This window comes from Python bivittatus, unplaced genomic scaffold (assembly GCF_059951505.1).
Source record: "Python bivittatus isolate LINGU-HERP-01145 unplaced genomic scaffold, Pbiv_v1 ctg000610_np1212, whole genome shotgun sequence".
Taxonomy (NCBI): domain Eukaryota; kingdom Metazoa; phylum Chordata; class Lepidosauria; order Squamata; family Pythonidae; genus Python; species Python bivittatus.
Genome location: NW_028277088.1, coordinates 37,444,982 through 37,468,105, shown reverse-complemented (window position 1 = coordinate 37,468,105; position 23,124 = coordinate 37,444,982). Strand labels below are relative to the sequence as shown.

The following is a 23,124-nucleotide window of genomic DNA, read 5'->3' as shown; positions in this document are numbered from 1 at the left end:
GGATTATTGATTTTGGGATTTTGAGCATATCATCCTTAGGATTGCCTAAGTGTTCTTTCTGATGCTCACACTTAAATTGGTAGTGCTGGAGGCATAGTTAAACTCTTACCTTAGCAATAATTTTGTAGTCTTAGTGAAACGGAATGGAACTGGCTTTATAAAATAATCATTCACTCCCCAAATAGTGTAAGAGTGGGGTGGTCTGGACATTGCTTCTTTGTCTTAAGGCCAAGAGTAAGCAGTATCTTCTCTAGGAATTAGCATACAGTAACAGATTAAGACATCTGACTGTCACAAATCTGCTTTCCAACATGTGGGACTAGTAGGACAGCTCTCTATCTATCCCTCATAAAAAGGGTATTAGCCCATCATGTGCTGCTCTGAAGTTAAGCATACAGTTTTACTGTTCCCTTTCTCAGTGCTGTGCATCTGTTCCCTACTTTCTTGTTCCATGCGTATGCACATCAGGGCGTATATGCATGTGAATGTGTACATGTATATGTAAAGCATAGGCTGAAAGGGGATAAGAAAATGAACTATTGCGTGCAAGAAATGTATGAAGCTCAGTCAGCTGCCAACAGCAACTACTACATGCAGCCTTCGGATTATTGCCCTTATATCGAAGATAGTCAGAGTTACAGCAGTTGCGATGCTCAGGTCCTGCACAATAACAACATATATATGGAACAGGCCTGGGCGGTGAATCAGCCTTATACCTGTAGTTACCCTGGAAACGTTTTTAAGAGCGAGTACTCTGACATGGACATGGCCCTGCATCAGGACAGCCAACCTGAATATTTCACTGAAGAAAAGCCTACTTTTTCTCAAGTGCAGTCACCAGCCTACCCTCAGAAGAAAGGTAGGGGGCAATTTTGTCATTTCTTAATAGCAAAAAGGAAGAGAGAGAGAGAGAGAGAGTAATAACATCTATCTGCATCTAATTCTTTACAGAAGAAAAAGCATACATTTTTTTCCACTTGGCTGAGTTACATGCTTGAATGTGAAGACTGCCTGTTTAGAATTGGAAACAGTAGCAACAGATGTTGCTAGGTAATTGAAAAAGGGTTTACTTTGGGGAGGGGTAAATGATGAAGACATGCAGGTATTTTTCACATTAATCTCAGAAGCCTTTTATGCGTGTACAATATTTTCATATTGCCAGCCTACCATGCTATTTGTTTGTATGTGGTCCAAATGAATGAAAGTTTCTCCTTAGCAAGCAGTTCATTCATAGTTTGTTAAAATGTATTGTCTTCTCAGTCTTCATTCTTACCGTCTATGACCACCATCTATTTAGCATCTTTAGTTCTCAAATATGTGCCCAAAATTTGCCATACTGTTAATTTGCAAAAAGTACTAATCGCTGGATTTTTCCGGAAATATAAAATAGTTCAGGGGAAAAAAAGCTGTAAGAGAGACAAAATAAAACTTTACTTTCTCCCTTGTCAAGTTGATCAAATAGTTGGCTTAGTGGTTGAGCTAATGGCTGGTATAAAAGCATAATTCTAAATAAACCATTTCTGTGCAATATTGAAGGATACCTTTATTTCTGATGACATGTGATATTTCACAGCAAGCAAACTATTCAACATTTGTGAGAAAGATTTAGCTGCGTGTATGTGAAAATATTGTTAAGATGCTCTGTAATACATATTATTTCATTATAGACCAATACTGTATTGTCTTTACAATGTTAAATGTTACCTTCCTTGACAGTGCTATCAGTTGTGTTTCCTTAATACTGCAAGTAAGTTCAGCTTGTTCAAGCAGTCTAACATATCTGAGTAAATGGACTATTTTTTTATCATTATCCTTCAGCTATTAAGGGTGAATTAACTATATGCAGTTAAAATCTGAGCTATGTACAGAATAGCCATTTGTTTTAAAGCGATTCTGTAGATGAATGTTATCTATTTAAAATAGTATGTCTGAATAGTAAAAACTCCTTTTGCTCAGCTTGAGATATACTCAGTAGCATTTACTGTTCTTAAATTATTACCTTCAGTAGACAAAGTTACTCACTAGACAAAAAAGGCTAGATTTTTTTTTTTAAATTATCAGAATGGAGTTAGATAAAAGTACTCTTCACATTTAGAATGTTCCGGATCTGAAAAACTGATGAATATTACTTTGTGTCACAAAGGTTTAATGCTGTATTTAAAAACTGGACTTTAAAAAAAAATAAATAACATTTTCATTTCTTTGTAAGTTCTTTTTCTTTTCCTTTCCATCTCATTCTATTTTTATTTCTTTTATTTCTTTGTACTTTTTTCTTCTTTGGTTTTTTAATCTTAATGTAAATAAATAAAAATATATACTTTTTATTTTACTCATCTTTTTCTCTCTCATTTCTCTTTTATTATGTGAAATTTATGTGTTTGATTGGAAACCATATAATCAACAAAAACGCTATTTGTTTTGTTGGCAAACAATTAGTAATATAGTTAATAAAAACTGCATGATTTTTGCAGTCACCTCCACAAATATAACTTTACAAGATTTTTGTCCATGTACAGTTTGTAAAAATTTATGTGACTGTAAAATAAAATCAGTCGATGATTATCAATTTATAATAATATAAGATGTATGTATGTATTGTGCTTTTATATTAGAGATTTAATACAATCTCTAATAATTATAAGTTGGTAATTGTTTTTACAACTAATCTTATGTTAGCAAACATGAAATATTATTTTCTTTTCATTACTTTTAATAATCTCAGTAGATATTTCATTGAATTTTCATTGTGAGATTTCCCCATTAATGTTTTCTTGCCTGTTTTCAGTTGAATATAAAAGCTTTTCAAATATTTGACAGTAACATGTTGCTATCAGTTAATGAAAACTCATATGACTTTGCAAACCATTGCTGATCAGTTTTTAGTCAGCAAAGATAATGTAACATTTTTATACTGTATTTATTGATCATATTGTATTAGAAACTATAAACATGTTTCACAGTGATTTTTTTTAGTGAGACGCTTTCAGCCAAGCCCTGATAAAAATTTGATCAGCTAATCCTCTCCTGAAGGCAGACAGCTGTAATATAAAACATTTGTGACACTATTGATCCAAAATTGATTTCTTTATTTTTCATGCACATTTTTCTTGCTGCTAGCAAAGTCTTAATATTAGCTCATTAAAACAAAATTAAGATTCAAAGCAGGTGTTCACAGTTGGCTTTACAGGCTCTTTGTATTCATTTCATGTAACTCTGAGTAACTTGACTTATATTTGTTATAATTCCCATTATGTTTGTGTAGGCTACTGTGTAAAAAATCATGAAACACATCTTATACATTTAGATTATTGTTAAACAGAAGGTAGACTTCTGAGTTTCTAATTCTGAGAAAAGCCTGTGCTTATAAAAGTTTCATAGCTTGTGAAACAAAAGATCCACATGATTGATGGGATACTTAACTTTGAGTAACTAGAACATTATGAAACATACATGTTTTACAGTTTAATCATATATTCCTAGCTGTTAGACTGAAAACTTTCATTTAACATCCTAGCTATCATTAAATTTCAGAAAATTAATCAAGAGGACCCAAATCAGGATCTTCAAGATATTATATGCTAAAGTGACTCATGGATGATTGGTTCTATATATGGTAAAGGCAGCAAGATTATTATATGCACAATGATGGAAAAATACAGAAATATCCACAGCAGAAGAGTGAACCGTGAAGGTGGTAGAACTTACAGAAATGGCTGAATTGACTTGTTTGATTAGGGAGGGAACAACAGCTACTTTTATAAAAAACTGGGAAACTTGTGATTTCTGGATTTACTGATTAAAATTAGTTGTATATGGGGAGACAGGAACTAAATCATGTAATTGTGAAGGGGGCAAATGGTATCAGGTAGGTCTATAACTGCTGTAAAGAAGATTGGAAGTCGCTTCCTTAAGTACCTTTTTTTCCCTTTTTTTCCTTCAATTTCTATTGTTTCCAACGCTTTTATCTTTTGTACTTTTCTTCTATATTTTTGTGTTTATCTTTTAACTTTGTAAAACATTTCTTTAATAAAAATTAGATTTTAAAAAGATATATGCTAAAGCAACATAAGGTTATGTTTTAGCAAAGGGAATCTGCAGTGTTTCATTATTAGATATATATTGCTATGCATATATACACATTTTCATCTTTGCATCCAAAAGGGAATGATCTGTGCACTTTTTTGGATTTATGGCAGTGCTGAAAGGGAAATTTCTGTGTTGGGATACATTGGTTAACATAGTTCATGCTTCCCCTAGGATATTAAGGAAATGAAAAACCAATTCAGTACATTCTAAATGATCCAGTGGAAGGATCATTTAGAAAAGGAAAAAAAAAATCCTTTCCTCTTTCTGTATATATTGTGTAGGCATTCTGAATGTCTTATAGAATTTTAACTGCTGTATGCTCTATTTCTCTTCAAAATACCTAACAGTTTATCAAGAAGCAAATTGTTTTATAGAACAATCATAGAGTTTTTTACTGTTTTTTGTTCCATAATGTTTAACAGAACAAAACTCAGTGGCAATCAATTCTCTGGCAAAGATTTGAGGGGGGGGGGGAGGAGTGGGAGTAAACCCCCATCATTAAAAGAGATCAAAAACGGAAATAGTAATGTTTGAGCTTAGCACAGATAAAATTATTTCCCTTGTTTTTCAGAGTAGACAAATGATTCAAAAAGCAGCTAAGTGGCCTTGCCTAAGGAATCTAATCTAATTCTCTCTCCGCCTTATGTAGCAATTGATTCTACCATAAGTTTATGGATATATGCATTTCTAAATTAATTTGATCCAGGATTCAATTGATAGTCATATTAGAGTTATATTAATTCATATCTCATATTGTTATAAAATGCATCTTTCCTCAAGTCTGTAAGTTTTGTTCAAGTCTGGTTCAATATATTTAAGAACAATGCAGTACAGATTTAAGAGCAAGACCTACAATTGGCACATTCATGAAAGACACCTACTACTTATCACAGAGACTGGAAATAGGTTTCCTGGGCTGGGGGCTTTGACTATTTGCTCATGTAACACTCTATAGCTTGGGCAGAACTCAGCTAATATCCTGTAATTTTCTTTAAAACAGCTACTCTTTTCCTGTAGAAAGGACTCTGAGGTATTTTTGTTTCCAAGAATGAAATGCAATACAGCCCCCTGAAGCATCAGCAGCAAGAAGAATAAACTTGAAAATTCAATTGTACTAGAGAGGCAGGAACCTCTTGTCCATCAATATCATATCTCAACTTCTTTGCTGATGTATTTAAAAAGGCCAAATGTAGGAAATACTTATGCAATGACTCCTGCTGGTGCCTGTTATTGGTAACTTTTGGCCAAAGACTTCAGTTTCAGAAAGTAGGTGTGTGAACTCCATAAGTTTGCTGGCTTTATGCATTCCGAGTGGTATCTGTGTGTAACAGCCAAATCCAAGCAAATTTATTTTATTAAAGCTATACTAGTTAAGGAAAAGGCTGTATTTAGGTTTATACAAAGGGGGACCCCCAAAAAACTGGAATTTATTTATAAAAAATTGTGTATTTATTTTTACATGTTCAAACTTCAGTCCCCTTCAAAGTACTCTCCGTTTGATGCAATACACCTATCAAGACCTTTTTTCCACTGCTCAAAACAGGTTTTGAACTTGTTGATTTTGATGCCTTTTAGTGCTTTTGCCGTTTTTTGTTGCACCTCCTCCACATCGGCAAAACATTTCCCTTTGAGGACTTTTTTCATCCGGGAAAACAAGAAAAAGTTGCAGGGGGTGCGATCGGGTGAATAGGGAGGGTGGAGCACAAGGGCCATGCCATTTTTGGGCAAAAACTGCTGAACACTCAGCAAGGTGTATGCAGGTGTGTTGTCATGGTGGAAGAACAAGTCACCTGTTTGCCACAACTCGAGATGTTTCTTCCACAAATCATGACACAACCTTCTCAAAACTTCCAGATAAAAACTTTGGTTGACTGTTTCACCTGGAAGAACAAATTCCAAGTGCACAATCCCTCTTACATCAAAAAAACAGATGAACATTGTTTTCATATTCGACTTCACTTGTGCTTTTTTGAGTCGTGGGGATGTGGCAGTTTTTCATTGTTTCGTTTCAGGGTCGTAGGTGTAGCACCAAGATTCATCTCCAGTTATGACTTTCGAAAAAACAATCAGGGTCAACTTCCAACTGTTCCTTCAAAGCACGGCACGCAGTCAAGCGATTGTCTCTTTGTTCAGGCGTGAGCAAGCGAGGCACGAATCACCCATCACAAAATAGGCAAACGCGTTGAAAGAGTCTCTTAAAAAAACCTCACTGAAGCCAAACGCAGCCTCTCACAACAACCCAGCTAGTACACTGATGCAGGTGGGTTCCTAGAACACTCACCTAGCGGGGGAAGCCTGTACTACAAGGGCCCTGCCCTCCAGAAGATAATTCCAGTCTTTTTTGGGTCCCCCCTCATATTCCATGCAAACCTGTATCTTATCTTCCCCAGTTTTAATCACCACAAACACTGAACATGATATTGATGTGCACAGAGCCCAAATTTCAGAGCACACTGCACGGAGCCCTCTACATCTAAATAATACAATTCCTTCCATCCTCATGTTCTCTAGGGAAATGTATCTTACACTCTTAAGGATTAGATGCACCAAATTTTTCCTTATACCAGCATGCTTTAATATGCACCAATGAACATTCTGGGACAGCATGCACAAATCCCCTTGGCCCCCACAAATTATATTATAAATATTTGGGGTGCAATCATTTTTTTAAAAAATCCAGTAAAAACTAATTCCAGTAGGTGTTACCGACATCTAGAGGAAAAAATGATGTACATGAAGCCCAACAGTCCCCAGTCTAGTTCTTATTTCCATAACTGAGCTACAGACAGAAACTAAGCCATACAAAAAACATCCCTGCAATCTCAGAGCCAGATGGAAGAACAGAAGCAAGAATGATTTAACAAGGGAAACGATGGGCTCAGACATACAGCAGCCATAAGGCCCAAAAGTGCGGTCTTTGTAATCACAAGGTTGCCTATCTGAGTGGCAATGGCATCATGAGTAGCTTAGAGTTCTGTGTTAATTTATGTTAGCATAATCTCTGTTGGGTCCAAAGGCTTCTTCCAAGTATTCATCCTTTTTCCTCCATTCTTCTAGGCAATGGCTTGCTGACAAATGGCATAGAGGTAGATATTCTAAAGCAACTACTGTATCATAGTGAAAGAAGAGTGTGCGTTGAATGCTTTATGGCTGCAGATTGCTCGCTTCTGATAAATATTTATCATTTATCTTCATTCTTTTCCCATTCTTTTCTACACATATGACTTTAAAAATATACAGAGAAAATAAAACAAAGTGTTAAAAAATAAACCAATGAAAGATAAAGAAATATGTATACTATCTAAAGGCACATATAGCTAAACATCCCATTTACAAAAGCTTTTACAAGGTGTGCTTTAACTGGCATTATAGGAAACAGATAATTCCTTAGAATGACTTGATTTATTAATGGCTCCTGTTAATTTCTGATAAAGCCAATGATCATACGAAATGTGTATTTCTTCCACAGATTTTGAACATGTTTATTACTTATTTCCCTGTTTTGGGTTTTTTTTTAAAGATTTCATGAATGTATTTAATTAGATTATTATCTAACAGCAAATATTACTTAAATGTAAAATGTAACATGGCACCCATTTTATAATCCCACATATTTACCATAAAAACATTCTGACCTAAATGGCATCCATGATAATTGTTTATAGAACATGTTTATTACTTATTTCCCTATTTTGGGTTTTTTTTTAAAGATTACATCAATGTATTTAATTAGATTATTATCTAACAGCAAATATTACTTAAATGTAAAAGTAGTATAACTAGTATAGGAAAAATAATGGAAGGAAGTCATGACTATTTCATATAAAACCTGAATATGTATATGTTTCTGCTTTCAGTTCTTTTTCTGAATCCAATTTTCTCTGAGAGCAAACTAGATTTGTAATAGAATGTTTTAGATGCCATCATAACTAGTTATTTTAATTCATTCTTTTTTTCAATATTTTGCTTAATTGATTCTATTTAAATATTTATTTAATATTTTCCTGAACTGATTCTGTTTGGGGATTTATTATTATTGTTGGTCGCAGTCAACCAGTTGTTTAGACTGGATTTGGCATTTTTATCCACCTATCGAGTCCTTCCCAAGGATCTGGGATAGCAGATGTTGTTTGATGGTGTTAAAGGTATTGTCACAGGATGTAAGTTGTTCCAAGTAAAGCTGCCTTTTGCAATTGACTGATAGTGATTTTGTCAATGCGGATGATCTTCAAGTGGTGCTCCAGATGTTTTTGGGATTGCACCCAAGGCGCCTATTACTATTGGTACTACCTTTGCTTTCTTTTGCCACAGTCATTCTATTTCTATTTGCCGGCCTTTGTATTATTATTATTATTATTATTACTACTACTACTTCTACTACTACTACTACTTCTACTACTATATTTTTATCCTTTTTTATATTTAGTCAAGTCAAGGCATACTTCTGCCTCCTTTTTTCCCCACCACAACCACCCTGTGAGGTGAGTAGGGCTGAGAGACAGTGACTGGCCCAAAGTCACCCAGCCGGCTTTCATGTCTAAGGCAGGCCTAAAATTGCAGTCCCCTGGTTCACTACTACATCAAACTTGGTCTCTGTTCATATTATTAGATATTGGTTTTAGAATAGTTAGCTATGTCTCATATGGAAAAGACCACTTTAAGAAACAACACGTATATTTTATAAGTAAATAAATAGTTTAGTTTTACAGAGATACTAAATAATTTACAGCTACTCCTGGATAATATTCTTCTACGCATAATTCATGATTATGCATTAATTTTCCAGTGGCTAAAATCTGGCTCATCTATCTTTGATTTGCTGATGTGTTAATCTTTAAGCATTTTTAATATTAGGAGCAAGCTTTCCATTTACAGCATGTATAGGTGGTATCCTAGGTGAGACTGAACTAGTTGAACCTGCATAAAGTCGGAAGTTTGCTTAACTGTTCCATTCTCATACTGTTGCAAGATTGTTGTAGATTTCCATGATATGAATTTCCTGATTTCCTACACAGAAAGCAGTAGTGGCATATTAAGCTTGTATGTATGTATGTATGTATGTATGTATGTATGTATGTATGTAATCAATTTATATAGCCACCCATCTCACCACAGGCAACTCTGGGCGGTGTACAACAAAGCTAAAAACAATAAAATACATTAAAAATATATAAAACAAAATAAAACAGAGAATAAAAGGAAGTTAAAAATAAGGTAGCCACCTCACTAATTCCCCTGTCCCCTGGAGTTCCCAGACCTGCTGGTATAACCAAGTCTTAAGGGACCTCCGGAAGCTCAACAATGACGAGGCCAGTCTCACCTCAGGGGGGAGAAGATTCCACAGCACAGGCGCCACAGCAGAAAAGGCCCCTGCCTGGGACCTGCCACATGTATCTCCCTAGTGATGGAACCCATACCATGCCCGCTCTGCTGGACCTGGTAGGACGGGCAGATGAAATCGGGGAGAGGCGGTCCTCAGATAGCCCGCCCCATGCCAAGAAGGCCTTTAAAGGTCATTTTGCACATTCTGCAGTTGAAACAAAAAATATATCATGCCTATAAACATCTTTTGCCCATGAACTGTTTTACAGATTTGCTTTTTTGTATCTCATGCTTTCATTTTTCTCTCCACCTGCCCATCAGGCATATTCAGGCTAAACATACTTTACTTTGTTAGGCATTGGGCCAATGGGTGGTATCTCCCATTTTAATTCCATATGTTATCTTTTTGCAAAAACAGATAAAATAAAGGCATTGAGAGTTGTTAGTTTTTCTACTTTATTTGTAGTAAGTTAGAGGAGCTAAGCGTGTGCTTAAATACTGTGCATTGAAATCAGCTTATAAGTTCTTAATATTGGATAGATTGTGCATTTTACAGATACATGTTGATTCTGGCAAGAATTTTTTTTTTTTTTAGCAATTTCAGCTTCCTAATAATTTTCTTTTTGGATTTTATAATAACTTGATTCAGGCTGTTCAATGTGTATGCATTTCCTGCCTCTGTTTAAGAAATTGTTATGTCAGGGTAGTAAGTTACACTGATGTGCATTCAATAAGGGGGATTCTTTTTCAGGTTTATTTCTTTCATTGATAAACTCTCCTTCTCTCTTATTCTTTGCAGGGTACATACCCAGTTACTTAGACAAGGACGAGTTATGTGTTGTTTGTGGTGACAAGGCCACTGGATATCACTATCGTTGTATCACTTGTGAAGGTTGCAAGGTAATAATAGCAGAATAAAGGGATAACAGCTGGAAATCATAAGCTAGTTTGATCTCCATTAATGGATATTACATAAATGGAAATGCCAGTTAGGGAACAACATATGTTACATGTAACAAAACAAGAATATTCCTTTTTCTGAATGTCATAGAAGTAATGTTTGCCACTTGCAATGGGAAGAAGGATCTCTTTTTATTTATTTATTTATATTAGAATTTTTAAATACAATAAAAGTATAAAAAAATTAGAAGAAGGATAAGGAAAAGAAAAGAAAATATAGAATTATGACTTCCACCCCTCTGTCTATTGAGTACAGGTAGTTCTCATTTAATGACTGTTCATTTAACAACAGTTCAAAATTATGACAGCCTCAGAAAGAGTGCTTTATGGCTCATAAAGCACTTCTGGCTGTTGTAAAATGTCACACTGCCCCCCACCCCACCCCCACAGTTATGTGGCTGCATTTCGGGCACTTAGCAACCAGCTCGCATTTACAACTGTTTGCCAAGTGCCTTGCGATCATGATTGCCATTTGCAGTTTTCTCTGCCGGCTTCCCCAGCAAGTCAGTGGGGAAGCCAGCAGGGAAGGTTGCAAGCAGGGGGGATGATTTGAGCTCCATTCCTTCAGCCCCATGAAGGATTTCCCCTCCATGCATTGAGGGGGGGAACCCTTTGCCAGGCTTCAAGAATGTTTAAGAGTGAAAGGGCTGCCTGCCAGGAGCATTTCAGCTTCCAAACTGGGAGATTGCTTAATGATCACAACCAGGAGTGCCCAGATTCTGGTCATTGAGCAAAGCAGTCACATGGGTGTCTCGCTTAATGACCACTTTGCTCAATGATCAAGATTCTGGTCCCAACTGCGGTTGTTAGTTGAGGACTACCTGTAGTTACCATCTTACTCTTTCTCCTCCCTCTTTTTTTTTTTTTTTTGGTAATTCCTTTCCTGGAAAGAAGAATCTCGAAGCCTATTTTCCTGATAAATGTTTTCGAAAACTTGTTTTTTGTGGATATTTTAGATTTTTGAAGCAAGGCATTATAAATTGCCATGAAGCCAGTGAGTTCCTTGGAACAATAGGTGTTTTATATATGAAATTTAGTTGTGCTGACTGGGCCTATGTTTTCCTTGCTACCTTGCAACTTCAGTCATTTATTAATGTTAATTTCAGAGTCGAATTCTCTCAAGGTCACTTGTCAAACATATCTTCTATTGTAGCTATCGCCAGAAGTGGGTTTATGTCAGTTTTAAAGCAAGGTGTTTTTTTGTTTTGTTTTGTTTTTTTGTCTCCTAGAGACGCAGGGTAAAAGCTATTGACATAATAATATCACTGAAAGTAGAGAAAGATTTTTTATTCCTTTTTGTATGTGTGTGATAAAGAGTTGGGGATATTTATTTTTTTTAATAAAAGTAAAATAGCTATGCTAAACTTGTCAGAGATGTATACATTGTAGTATTAAGTTTAAAAAAATAAGTGATTTGCTACTCAAATTCCAGTAGCATGTTTTTGGGGGTTTCCAAAGGCCTCAAGCAGCCCACAAGTTATACTATAAAGATTTTTGGAAGCTGGACCTTCCGCTGGTCTGCATCTGCCTCAAGCCAGTGTTTATCAAAGGAATGAGCAGTGCATCTAGCATAATCCGTGCCTCTGATTTTGAAAACCTTTCCCCCCACCTCCTTTTCTTAAAAAAAACTATTTGAAAACGTTATTTCATCATTGAGCTCATATTAGCCAATTATCTCTCATTCCAAAATCAGACAATTAGTAATAGAGGTAGTCCTCAATTTGCTACTATTCATTTAGCAACCGAAGTTACCACGGACCTGAAAAAAGTGACTTATGACCAGTCCTTGCACTTACGACCATCGCAGCATCCCCATGGTCACATGATCAAAACTCGGGCGCTTGACAACCAGCATGTATTTACGACAGTTACAGCATCCTGGGGTCATATAATCACCATTTGCGACCTTCCCAGCCAGCTTCTGACAAGCAAAATCAATGGGGAACTGTGTGATTCACTTAACAACCATGGTGATTCACTTAACGACCACTGCAAAAAAGTCATAAAATCAGGTGTGGTCACATGGTGCCTTGCTTAATGACCGCACTGTCTCACAATGAATTTTATGGTTCCTATTGTGGTCATAAGTACCTGTAACATTTTCTTCACCTTACTTTTCGAGCTAAGCTGTCCTAACTAAGAATGAAACTGAAAAAAGTAAAACATAAACACTCCAGTTCAGTTATAAAATATATTGCCATGACAGCTATTATACCTTCCCCAAAGTATGAATCTTTTTTTGCAGTTTATATAGCAGGCATCTTTTGAATGTTGATTTAAATGTGAGTGTAGGAAAAGAGGAAAGGTAGCAGTGCAGGAACAAGATAAGAAAAGTGTTGGGTTTTCACATAATTTGAATGTTTAATGTTGGGGATGGTATGAAGCATTTCATACATCACACTAAGTCGAAATCAAGTAGCTACATGGTGGCTTAGTGCAGTGTGTGAACTAGGCCATTCTTTAAGATGCACTAAATTTTGCCTAATGTGTTTCATAAATCACTTCATAATAACATTCTTAAATAACACAAGTCTTCATTACACAATTCTCCTAATGAAAATGTTAATCAATTTATGTTTAATTAAAAAATCATTAAAAAACATTATGTTTAATTAAAAAATTAAGTACACCAAAGAGTTTTTCACTTTTAATTTTAGTTCTGTACTGTCGTATGGGAACCAGGCATGTGGCCATTGATTCACTGAGTCTGTAATTCATCTTCAAAACTGTTACTAGAGGTGAATAGTAAGGAAGATCCCTGCATTCTTCATAGGTAGTTTCAGCTTCTAGTTTCTTCATAAGTCAACACAGGAGATGAATTTCAGATGCTGTTTTATACAAGTTAGGTTAGAATTAAAAGGAATGTCATGAACATTAGAGTCATAAACAGGAATCATGTCTAAGCCATTCTTATACCTATTTCAGATAAAGAGGTTCAGTAGATTATGGCCTAAAAAATGTTCTTAAGATGTGTTTGGTCAAAATATCTATGAACTGAGTCCACCTAAACTTTAATGATATAAAATCTAACTTAGCACCTGTCTAATGTGCATTCAAATATCATCCATGAGTAACATTACAGTTTATCAGAAGGTAATATCTATCTGTGCTCTTTTAGTTACAAAATTCCTGGTGTCATTATTTGCAGATGTCACAGGATTCTTGGAGGGATGGGATGTCAGCAATATACAAGAATTACTAATCTCCACCTTCTTTAAGAGAATACTCCATGAACTGGGAAAATATGTCAGACCTTTTAATCTTATCTTCTTTAAATAAGCCCCTATCATTGATAGCAACTGAACAAGAGTTGAGTGCAATATCCGTACAATTTCTCCAAGTAAATAGTTGAAATCAATGCTGTTCAATATGATGCATATACTTGTTTACCAAGCGTTGCTTCTAAAATAATCTTTGAAAAAATAAATAAAATGTAAAACTGATGCCCAGAATTTATGGGTAGGCTTAATATCGTAGTTAAGCTTCAGATTCCAGGCTGATAATTAAACCAAAGAAGCTGCAACTCTAGAATCATATTGCATATTCTTAATGGTTTATAAATAAATATCTAAGTATAATGTCCTACATTCTGTATTCAGAAAAGTGAATAATTTGGTGTTATTTTGCAATTTCTTATTCACGTAGGGTTTTTTCCGAAGAACAATTCAAAAAAACCTTCATCCAACTTATTCCTGTAAATACGAAGGAAAATGTGTGATAGACAAAGTCACAAGAAACCAGTGCCAGGAATGTCGCTTCAAGAAATGCATCTATGTTGGCATGGCAACAGATTGTAAGCTTCTTTTTTTTAAATGTCCTGTTTGTTTTCATTAGATATGTTTATTTCAGTAAATGTAATTATCAGGATTTTTCTCCCAATTTTTAATTTATATTTTTATACACTGGTTGAGAATATTGATTGATGTGTTCCATTAATTTTCTGCAGGGCTTTAATTTTCTGTTTACTCTTGAAAAAGATTAGGCTTTCTTCTGGCCAGAATTATTTTGTGCAATATTAAGGAGATGAACCATTTCTATCACAGGAGTGGGAACATTTTTGAGCAATGTCTTGCAGAGGGGGGAAAAATCATGCTTAAAGATTTGGAAAAACGGGAAGTTGGATGGTGTTGTTGCATGAGTCATCCTGCGGTTGTTTGTTTTATTTTTAGCCAGAAAGAAAAGGAGCACTGTTTCACTTCTAAGAAACTAGAGCATATGGCTGCAAAATTAACTCTTTGTAAGGTTGTATTCCCAAAGTTTCTCAGGAAATTTGCAGTAGTATCTTGATTGCTGTGAATTGGAGTAATTGAAATTAAAAATGTTCACCTCAACATATTAGTCGTAATGGTTTATGAGAATATAGGCAGTTTAAAATCCTATTAAAAATATTAGGAAATAATCCAATAATTTTTTCTATACTCATCTACATGTAAAGAGGTGTTTAATTTTTTTTAGAACATAAAAAATGTTTTTCAAAACGATTTAGCTCATGAATAATCAAGTTACCTATCATGATGTCTGTATATTATCTTAGTATCACAGGTAGTATATTTCTAAATATCACTTGTTGAGTAATATAAGAATGGGACAGTAGCAGTGTGCTCAAGAACTGTGCCTGGGTCCCTCTAAGCATCTAGTAGAAGCTGAAAGCTATTTTTGGCAGTCCTTTGCTCTGATCCAACAGGATTCTACCTAGGAGCTTATGCACTATGTCTATTCTGACTGGCAGTGTCTCTTCTGGTATGAAAGTGAGGTCTTTCTTATATCTCTCCTTCATCCTTTTAATTAGAAAGCCTAAATATTTAACCTGTGATAATTTGCATGCAAAGTGCGTTCTGTACCATTGAATAGGAATGATTGGACATAATCATTTTCGGCAGCATATTTCCATGCAGCATTTTTTTCTCTAGATTTTGGATTTTAAAAAACGGGTGGTAAAATGCTTTATTATTTAGTGACAAATAGGGTTAGACTTACTTCCTTAGGTGTATAACTTGATCATAGATCACCTCTTCTCTCCACTGTTTCACATAATATAACTGGGTTTTCTGACTACCTCTACTCCTGATGATGCCTGTGTTGGACATGGGATCATCCACACAGCCCCCTTGCCCTATCTCTACAATGACCAGCCTGCTAGCCATTGAGGATATGTTCTCACACCAGAACCTCCATCTTGGGGACAACCTGTCACTGAGGCAGGCTGAAACCAAATTAAGATCTGGCAGGAAACTAGTGTTTTCAGTAGGAAATATTACAAGCCCTTCTCCATATAAACATTCTGATTCATGTGGAGGAGGACCCTGAAGGAAATTGGCAACCTACAGGGCTCCAACTGGCCTGCTGCAGGATCACCCACCCCAGCTGGCCCTAAGCCTCTTCATGTCTGTGGCCATTTCTCTTTTGGCTGCTGGAAAGAACAAAGTGTTGTTTAGCAGCCAGTTTTTTTCTTTCTTGGCTTTGGTACAAATTCTAGGACCTTGTGAAAGTTGTATTCCATGAGGTCAATATTACTATCAGTAATCTCCCCATCCTAACCTCAATGATTGTGGGGAGCCCCACTGCCCTGGCATTGCTGCATTTGTCATCAGGAGCGTTAGCAGTTTTCCCCAGCAAGCACAAAAGTAAGGGCAGAGATCACCATGGTGGGAAGTACCAAGGGATCTGTGTTGGGAGCAGGGGGAGAAAGGCAAGTGACAGGGAAAGGGAAGAGTCTGCTCCTTGCTCTCCCAACAACAGCAGCACCAGCACCAGCAGAAATCATTGCTCATATCCTCATTTTCAAGGCATAGCAAAAAGACTGTTGTGAGGGCAATGACTTTCCATCTTTTCTCCAGTCTCCAGGACATCCCTTGCCATACATTCAGTGGCTTTGTGAAGGGAATCTCTGTATTTGAGGTTTCTCCACATGGCAGTCACTTCGTGGTCAGTCAGGATTCTCTTTTCATGTGCTTGAACCCTTCATATATACATATTGATTCATGTAAGGCTCTTTCACATGACTCCCATAGTCAGTGGGGTGATGGCTGTAGTGGCATAGCTCCATGATTCCCTCATAAATATTTTCATTGGATATGGAAGATCATGTGATTATCCCACTATTTTTGCACTCTTTCTTGTTTTGGAATGTACACAGAATTGGAATATTTTATTCTAAGATTCTTTGCCACATCTTTTAATCTTGAAGATATTTATATCCCTAGAGAGAGATCTGACAAGGATATTTTAAAGTGCTCAACTTACTACAGCATAGAATAGGCCAGAAGTAATGGCGCTGAAATCATAGTTTTGTAATTTTTTTCCCATGAACTTCCATGTTTTGGAATTGACTTAATTTTGGAGGATGTGCTTGACTAGATATAAAAGCTCCAGATTTTCCACTGACTAGTCATTGTGTTATTTGTTCACTACCAAGATAGGGTATTACTTTAATCACCAAAAGAGATCGTGAGTTCCATATAAGAAGCGTTTCTATTCTCTTTTTCTGTAATATGATCTTTCCTTGTTAGTGGTGTTGGATGACAGCAAGCGACTAGCAAAAAGAAAACTGATTGAGGAAAATCGGGAGAAAAGACGTCGAGAAGAATTACAGAAAACGATTGGAGTGAAACCTGAACCAACAGATGAAGAATGGGAGCTTATTAAAATTGTTACAGAAGCACACGTGGCCACGAATGCACAAGGAAGCCACTGGAAACAGAAAAGGAAATTTTTGGTAGGTGCCACCACAGTTTAGAACAGCCTTTGCCTGCCCAGAAGAGCCCTGTGACCAGGGTAGAAATCCTGCAGCTGCAGTAACTGTACTTGTTGGACATTCATGGGATGGTTTTCTGCCACTTTGATATAAAAAAACCCATGGAAACTATATTATATGGTTAATATAGCTAGAAATAAACAAAGAACTCAAAATCCCTCCTCCAAACCCAGGGAAACAAATTCCTAACCCACCCATTTGCATCACCACCCCACCCACTGCCACCCTTGAGCCCCTCCCAGGTATAAATGCCACCCTTGGCTGCTGAAGGTTTGCGTAGGTGGGAGTCCACTGCACACTATGTCTGAACCAGGGGACTGCATGTTGCCGTCATGATTAATATTCCCTGATAGACTTGCCCTCTGTTAATTTAATTGTGTTTTAATGCCATCTGTACTAGTGGATGTCCCATGTTTTATGATCTTGAGTTGTATATTAAAAAATGCAGCATAGTTTCTTATATGGAGAAAAGATTGTTGTTTGTATTGTGTGGTAATAATTTTTAGAAATAGAACACAGTAGCTTATGAACTCATGGTTATGCTTCACATGATTACTGCAGTAAATAAACAACAATCCTTAATAGTAATCCTCTGATAAATCTCCATGGAAACTGCTGACGTCATTGGGACTATCCTAGCATATGGACTGTTATTTGTCATATTGTTACTGCAAGTTTTAATATTCCACTATTTTAGTATAACAGAGTCCAAATATAGAAATTATGATCCTTGCCCATTTTATATTTTCTTACTTAATTATGGATATTTTCAAGTTATAAGAGCTCCTCCTAGAGGATAAACGTTTAGTTTTGGTTAATGGTAGAATGATATAAGAATCTTTAGTCCATTTAAAAAATGAAACATGTCATATTACTAGAGCTTTCAAGTATTCCATAGTTTCCTGTACAAGGTGTTAGGGGTAAATTTTAAACCAACAGGGCAGAACTTTTTTCAGTCTGAGGGCTACAGCCAAAAATGAGCTGGGTCAAAATAAACAAATGGATAGAAGCAAGGTAAAAATTCATTTTTATTTAATTTACATAGAAATTAAATCACATTAATTAAAATTTATGATCATATATGAATATTCCCCATTTATTTAATATTTTTCCTCCTATCACAGTAAAAACTATAATTCAGTAGTACTTTTAGAGGGCCTCAAGAGTCTGAGGTTGTGCGCCTTCTAAACTAAATGGGCAAAACTAAAGCAACATACAGTGGTCCTTTTCACTGTTTAAGTAATTTTTGTAAAGTGAAAAATGAAGTCTAAATGTTTGAATTATGAGGTATCACAATATTTTCCTACATTAACTACATAGAAGAAGGCCAAGAGGAGCAGGCTGTTTTGCCCCAGGGAGTAGGACCTTAATTATCTTAAATGATGGAAAGGCAGATTCCAGTTGAATCTTAGGGAAGATTTCCTAGTGGTGAGAGCATATTGATTCTAGAACTAATTACTAAGATATTGGTGTGCTCTACTTCCCTGGAGTCAGACCCTGGCCCCATCCACACAGCCTCCTTGCCCTGAGTGAAGACATCCCATTAATTGTTTACAGAGGACATGTACTTACACCAACATCTGTACTTACACAGTGGAGGCAGCCCACTGTGCTGGCTGTGGAATTCTTGGAGTTGAAGTCCACGTCTTATTGTTGCTAAGACTGAGAAACAGTGATTTAGGCAATCAAGATGCATGATGGAGAAGGCTTGATATGACACAGCTGAAGGCAGCAATTTTCTTGGCTTCAGTTGGTCCAGCAGGTCTGCTGTGGCACTATCACATTCTGTCTCATCCCGGGCTGCTTTGGTTGTGAGGGAGACCAGAACTCCAGCCTTCACTGCCACTCTTTTTTCCCTTTTGTAACTGGGTTAGTCATGCAGTCAACACAGAGAATGGGAAGCCCCTGAAACTGTTATCCCATCCTTAATTAATGTAATTGAACGTGTAATTGAAAATATTTGGCTGTTGAATGCCTGTGAAGTGGGGCATTCTCTTTCCAGTGGCTGCTGTTCCCAGGGAAGCCTTGGTTCTTCACTTTGTCTCTTCACATACTGTTCTTACAGTTCCTAAACTGATCCCCAGGGCAAAACCTTTGCTCAAGCTCCAGCTCTTCAACACTTAGGTGACTGCTAAAACACACACACAAAAATCTCTTTGCTGCCTCCTAATGGTTGACCCATCAACCCATATTAATAAGGAATAAATAATTCCAACAATGGTATGAGAAGAAAGTAGGAAAAAAATGGTAGTGCATGGAATAACCAGAGCATTCAGTTGGAGGAGCCAATTTAGACTATTTGTTTAAGTAATTTATAAGGGCTTCTTATTTTCATTTAATTGTAAAATCATACAACACGGAGTGATATCTATCACAAAAGTAAACAAATACATAAAATAACTTAATAACAGTACAAATAGCTGTCAATAGCAAGATCAGAAAAAACCTGGATAAATCGTTGTCAGAAATTGTTAGGTGACATAATCTCAGTGGCCATAATCCATATTCCAATTTTAACTCATAATCCAGATACTAAATGTTAACATCAGAAACATTTATGGGAATTTTTCCATGGGCTGAAATATAAGGGAAGTATACATGTCTATGCAGAATGCAGAATTTGCCCTGACATAAAAGAAAATTAAAAAGTAGGCTCTGAGACATCTAGCTGACTATTACTATAAAGAAAATTCTGGGTGAGATAACTCTGTCTTATCAACAGTGTACACTGTTTTTCTTTTCTTCTGATCAAACCTACTTCTCACATGTTCTGTATCAACCTCTTTATTAAGTTAAACTAGATGACAAATATTTGAATTTGGACTCTGAGCACATGGATTTTAAGCAAAAGCACATCTGAGGCTATCCAGGTGCAGGAATTATCTTTGAACTGAGCTATACTAGTAAATAAATCCTTAACTGAGCAACAATATTGTTTGTAGGTAAATATTTGAAATCCCATAAGGATCCTAAAGGATGGGAGAAAGTGAAGTGCTGCATCTCTGATCAATCCTGAGATCCTATATGGGAACAGGAAACTGGATCCAGTGCATTTCCTGCAACCGGAACATCCTGTTCAAAGACATAACACTAGCTATCAATAAGTTGGAACAGTACCAACACTAGATTTATACTACAGATTGTTCAGCTAATATCACTAACAATTCTAGAGTAGATATCCTTTCTCTCTTGCAGCAGCACACTGGTGAGACTGCTGTGCCTTTGTGCTTTGGGGCAGATGTCTTTTGGGCAGACATCTGAAGAGATTAGGATTGATTTATCTATTATCAACAGACCTTGTTAACTTTTCTTGTTCCTCTTCTAATTTTAACTTAGACATGGTCACAGCATTGCAAGCCAATTTTCTTTTTCAAGAGAAAGATTGATTGATTGACTGACTGACTAATTGATTAATTATGTGCCATCAAGCCAGCGTCGGCTCTTAGCAACCACACAGATAGATTTTTTCCATTATGATCTGTCCCCAGCCTGGTCTTTCAGGTTTGCACCTTAATTTAAATATCAATGTATGGATTGAACAAATCATGCATCTGTCAATTAAGTGACAGGAAAGTGAAGCTAATATAACTTTAGTCTCTTTGACCCAAATCCCCAAACATAATTCCACCTTGAAAAGCAGGTGACAAAAAGTTGAAAAAATATCATCCTTGCTGGTTCCTTTCCTACCTGTTTTTCTTATCTGTCAGGCTATCACAGCTAAAGAAATACCCTTTGGTTGCTAAGAACTTTCAGTGAAGATTATGAGTCCCTCTAATCAAAAAACAAAAAGAATAGCAATACATAAACCCATAGTAACTATACAAATACATACATACATTCACACACATTTACATACTTCATAAACGTAAGAAATGCAGTTTTTGTAGGAGTTACTATGGGCTGTCTTTTAGGTTTCAAGGGAAGAATATTCCTAGATGGGCCATGGGTACAGCATTAGATTTAGGCTTTCAGATACAAGCTGCTACACTGCTTCCACTAGATTATTTAAATTAGCAAAAAGTAGTTACCCTTGTAACATACACAGATTACTACACAAATGAGCACCGGTATGTCAGAACATATGTACATGGATGTACATTTATCTTACACAATAGCTTCTTTTCAATGCATTCTTTAAAAAATAATTTCAATACTTGATTGTGTAGCCAAGGCTTAAGCAAGATTAAGTTGCCAACATTGCACAAAGTTTTAAGAAGAGTCCATATTTATGATAAATAAATTACATTCTTACAATGTTTTTGTTTTCTATTATCAGCCAGAGGATATTGGACAAGCACCAATAGTAAATGCCCCAGAAGGTGGGAAAGTAGATTTAGAAGCTTTCAGCCAGTTTACAAAAATTATCACACCAGCAATCACAAGAGTGGTGGATTTTGCCAAAAAGTTGCCTATGTTCTGTGAGGTATGAATTCCTTTTCTATTTAATTTGTTTTGATTTCTGCTAGCATTTTTGTTGTTGTTGTTGTTTGCCATAGACATTTGCATATCTTATAACAGTTAAGAGCACAAATAGACAATTGGTGGTTCATGGTGTGCAGGCAGGCACCCAATACACTGATAACAACTGGGGTGAAAGGAGCACCCTTTGACAGCACAAATTGGACCCTTCTTTAGAATTTTCAGTGATTTTCAGGTAGGAATGGGGGTGTTTTGTCTCTGGGAGGCCTCCCTATCCCTATCCCAACTCAACCTTGCCCTTTTTGGAGGAAATTTGGATACTTTAAAATATCCTTAAAATACCTGTAAAAGGGCAACACAAATTCCACCCACCCCCTGAAAAATTTCATCCATGTCATTTTCCAGTATCAACACAGCATCACCAGATGGTTTCTTATAGCCCTTCCAAGGCCAGGAATCAGCCTTGAAGGCCTAAACCCATGAAATATTGTCCATCCCTGGTTTAAAGTAACAACATTAATTCATTGAAAGGGCTAGGAACTGCATTTATGTTGTACGTTGGCTTTCAGAATCTCTACGTGCTGTTTATTGGGATAAGATCCTAAATCCTTGTGCCACTATATCTCCTTAGAATTAAAAGGAAGTTATAAAAAGATACAAGACAACTCATGTGCAACTCCTCCTTATCTAAGTAGATAATAACTATTGGAATTAAAAGTAAATTAGAATCAAAGTAGAATTTAATGTGGAATAATCACGATTCAGATGTACATCCTATGTAATTTAACAGCATAGAATCATTTTTGTAACAAACTATAGACATACTTAAGAAAGAGTATTTCTTTTTCAGCTCTGTTTTTTTGTACATCAGAGCTGCTGTGAGGAGGGGCCATTTTATGAATAATTAATATAACATTTGCTGACATTGATTTTGTTACTTCCAGTTTAATAGCTTAGCATGGCTACCTTTTTTTTTTTTTTAGCAAAACTGCATCCCAGGTTATTTCTATTGCCTAAGAACAAGTGAAAAAAACCATCCTCACTGCAATCTAATTTTCTCTCCCATCTGGTTTTGCAAGCCCCATTGGAAAAGAGAAGGTTAATGAGCTGGCTGTGTGTCGATAGAATTGAGGACCTTGCCTGCTTCTTCTTTTTTCTATGGTCCTCTTCCTCCAACCCCCATTACGTTCAAATGATAGAAACTGCTTGGTGAAGAAAGGGGATGCGGCAGGCCATTATCCAGAACATTGCTGCTGCTATAAGAACCTGGTCATCTGCTTCCTTGTTCCTCTTCCTTGCCCTGTCCATTCTTTCTGAGGGTAGAGGTGGAGACAAAGACCACACTGAAAGTAATGCTGTTTTCCCTGGAGGAGGGGAAAGGGATGAGGCCAGGTCCATAGAATGAGCAGCTTAATTCAGAATACATTGAACATAGAGTGTGCAGTTGTGCTTCTCTTTTTATATTATAGTAAGCAAAGTGTGTTCAGTCCAGACTCAGACTATTTGCCCATCCCTGTACATATATTTTTGGGTTGGCTTTCATGAGGCACAGCACCTAAGATTAAATGCTTAAGTTTTTCATT

General features: G+C 36.3%; 1 protein-coding gene across 5 annotated transcripts in view; it reads left to right on the top strand.

Moving 5' to 3' along the window:
* The window catches only part of THRB (thyroid hormone receptor beta), a 194,683-nt gene that overhangs the window by 159,386 nt on the left and 12,173 nt on the right, over nucleotides 1–23,124 (top strand). For 3 of the 5 annotated variants that reach the window (XM_025173584.2, XM_088150801.1, XM_088150802.1), the window contains 4 exons: nucleotides 10,208–10,308; nucleotides 14,014–14,161; nucleotides 16,878–17,083; nucleotides 21,399–21,545. In XM_025173584.2, coding sequence (XP_025029352.1) covers nucleotides 10,208–10,308; nucleotides 14,014–14,161; nucleotides 16,878–17,083; nucleotides 21,399–21,545 — 602 coding nt within the window. Of the gene's footprint in view, nucleotides 1–531; nucleotides 860–10,207; nucleotides 10,309–14,013; nucleotides 14,162–16,877; nucleotides 17,088–21,041; nucleotides 21,101–21,398; nucleotides 21,546–23,124 lie in introns of those variants that run through there. The other 2 variants (XM_088150800.1, XM_007421682.3) reach the window with 2 other exon arrangements.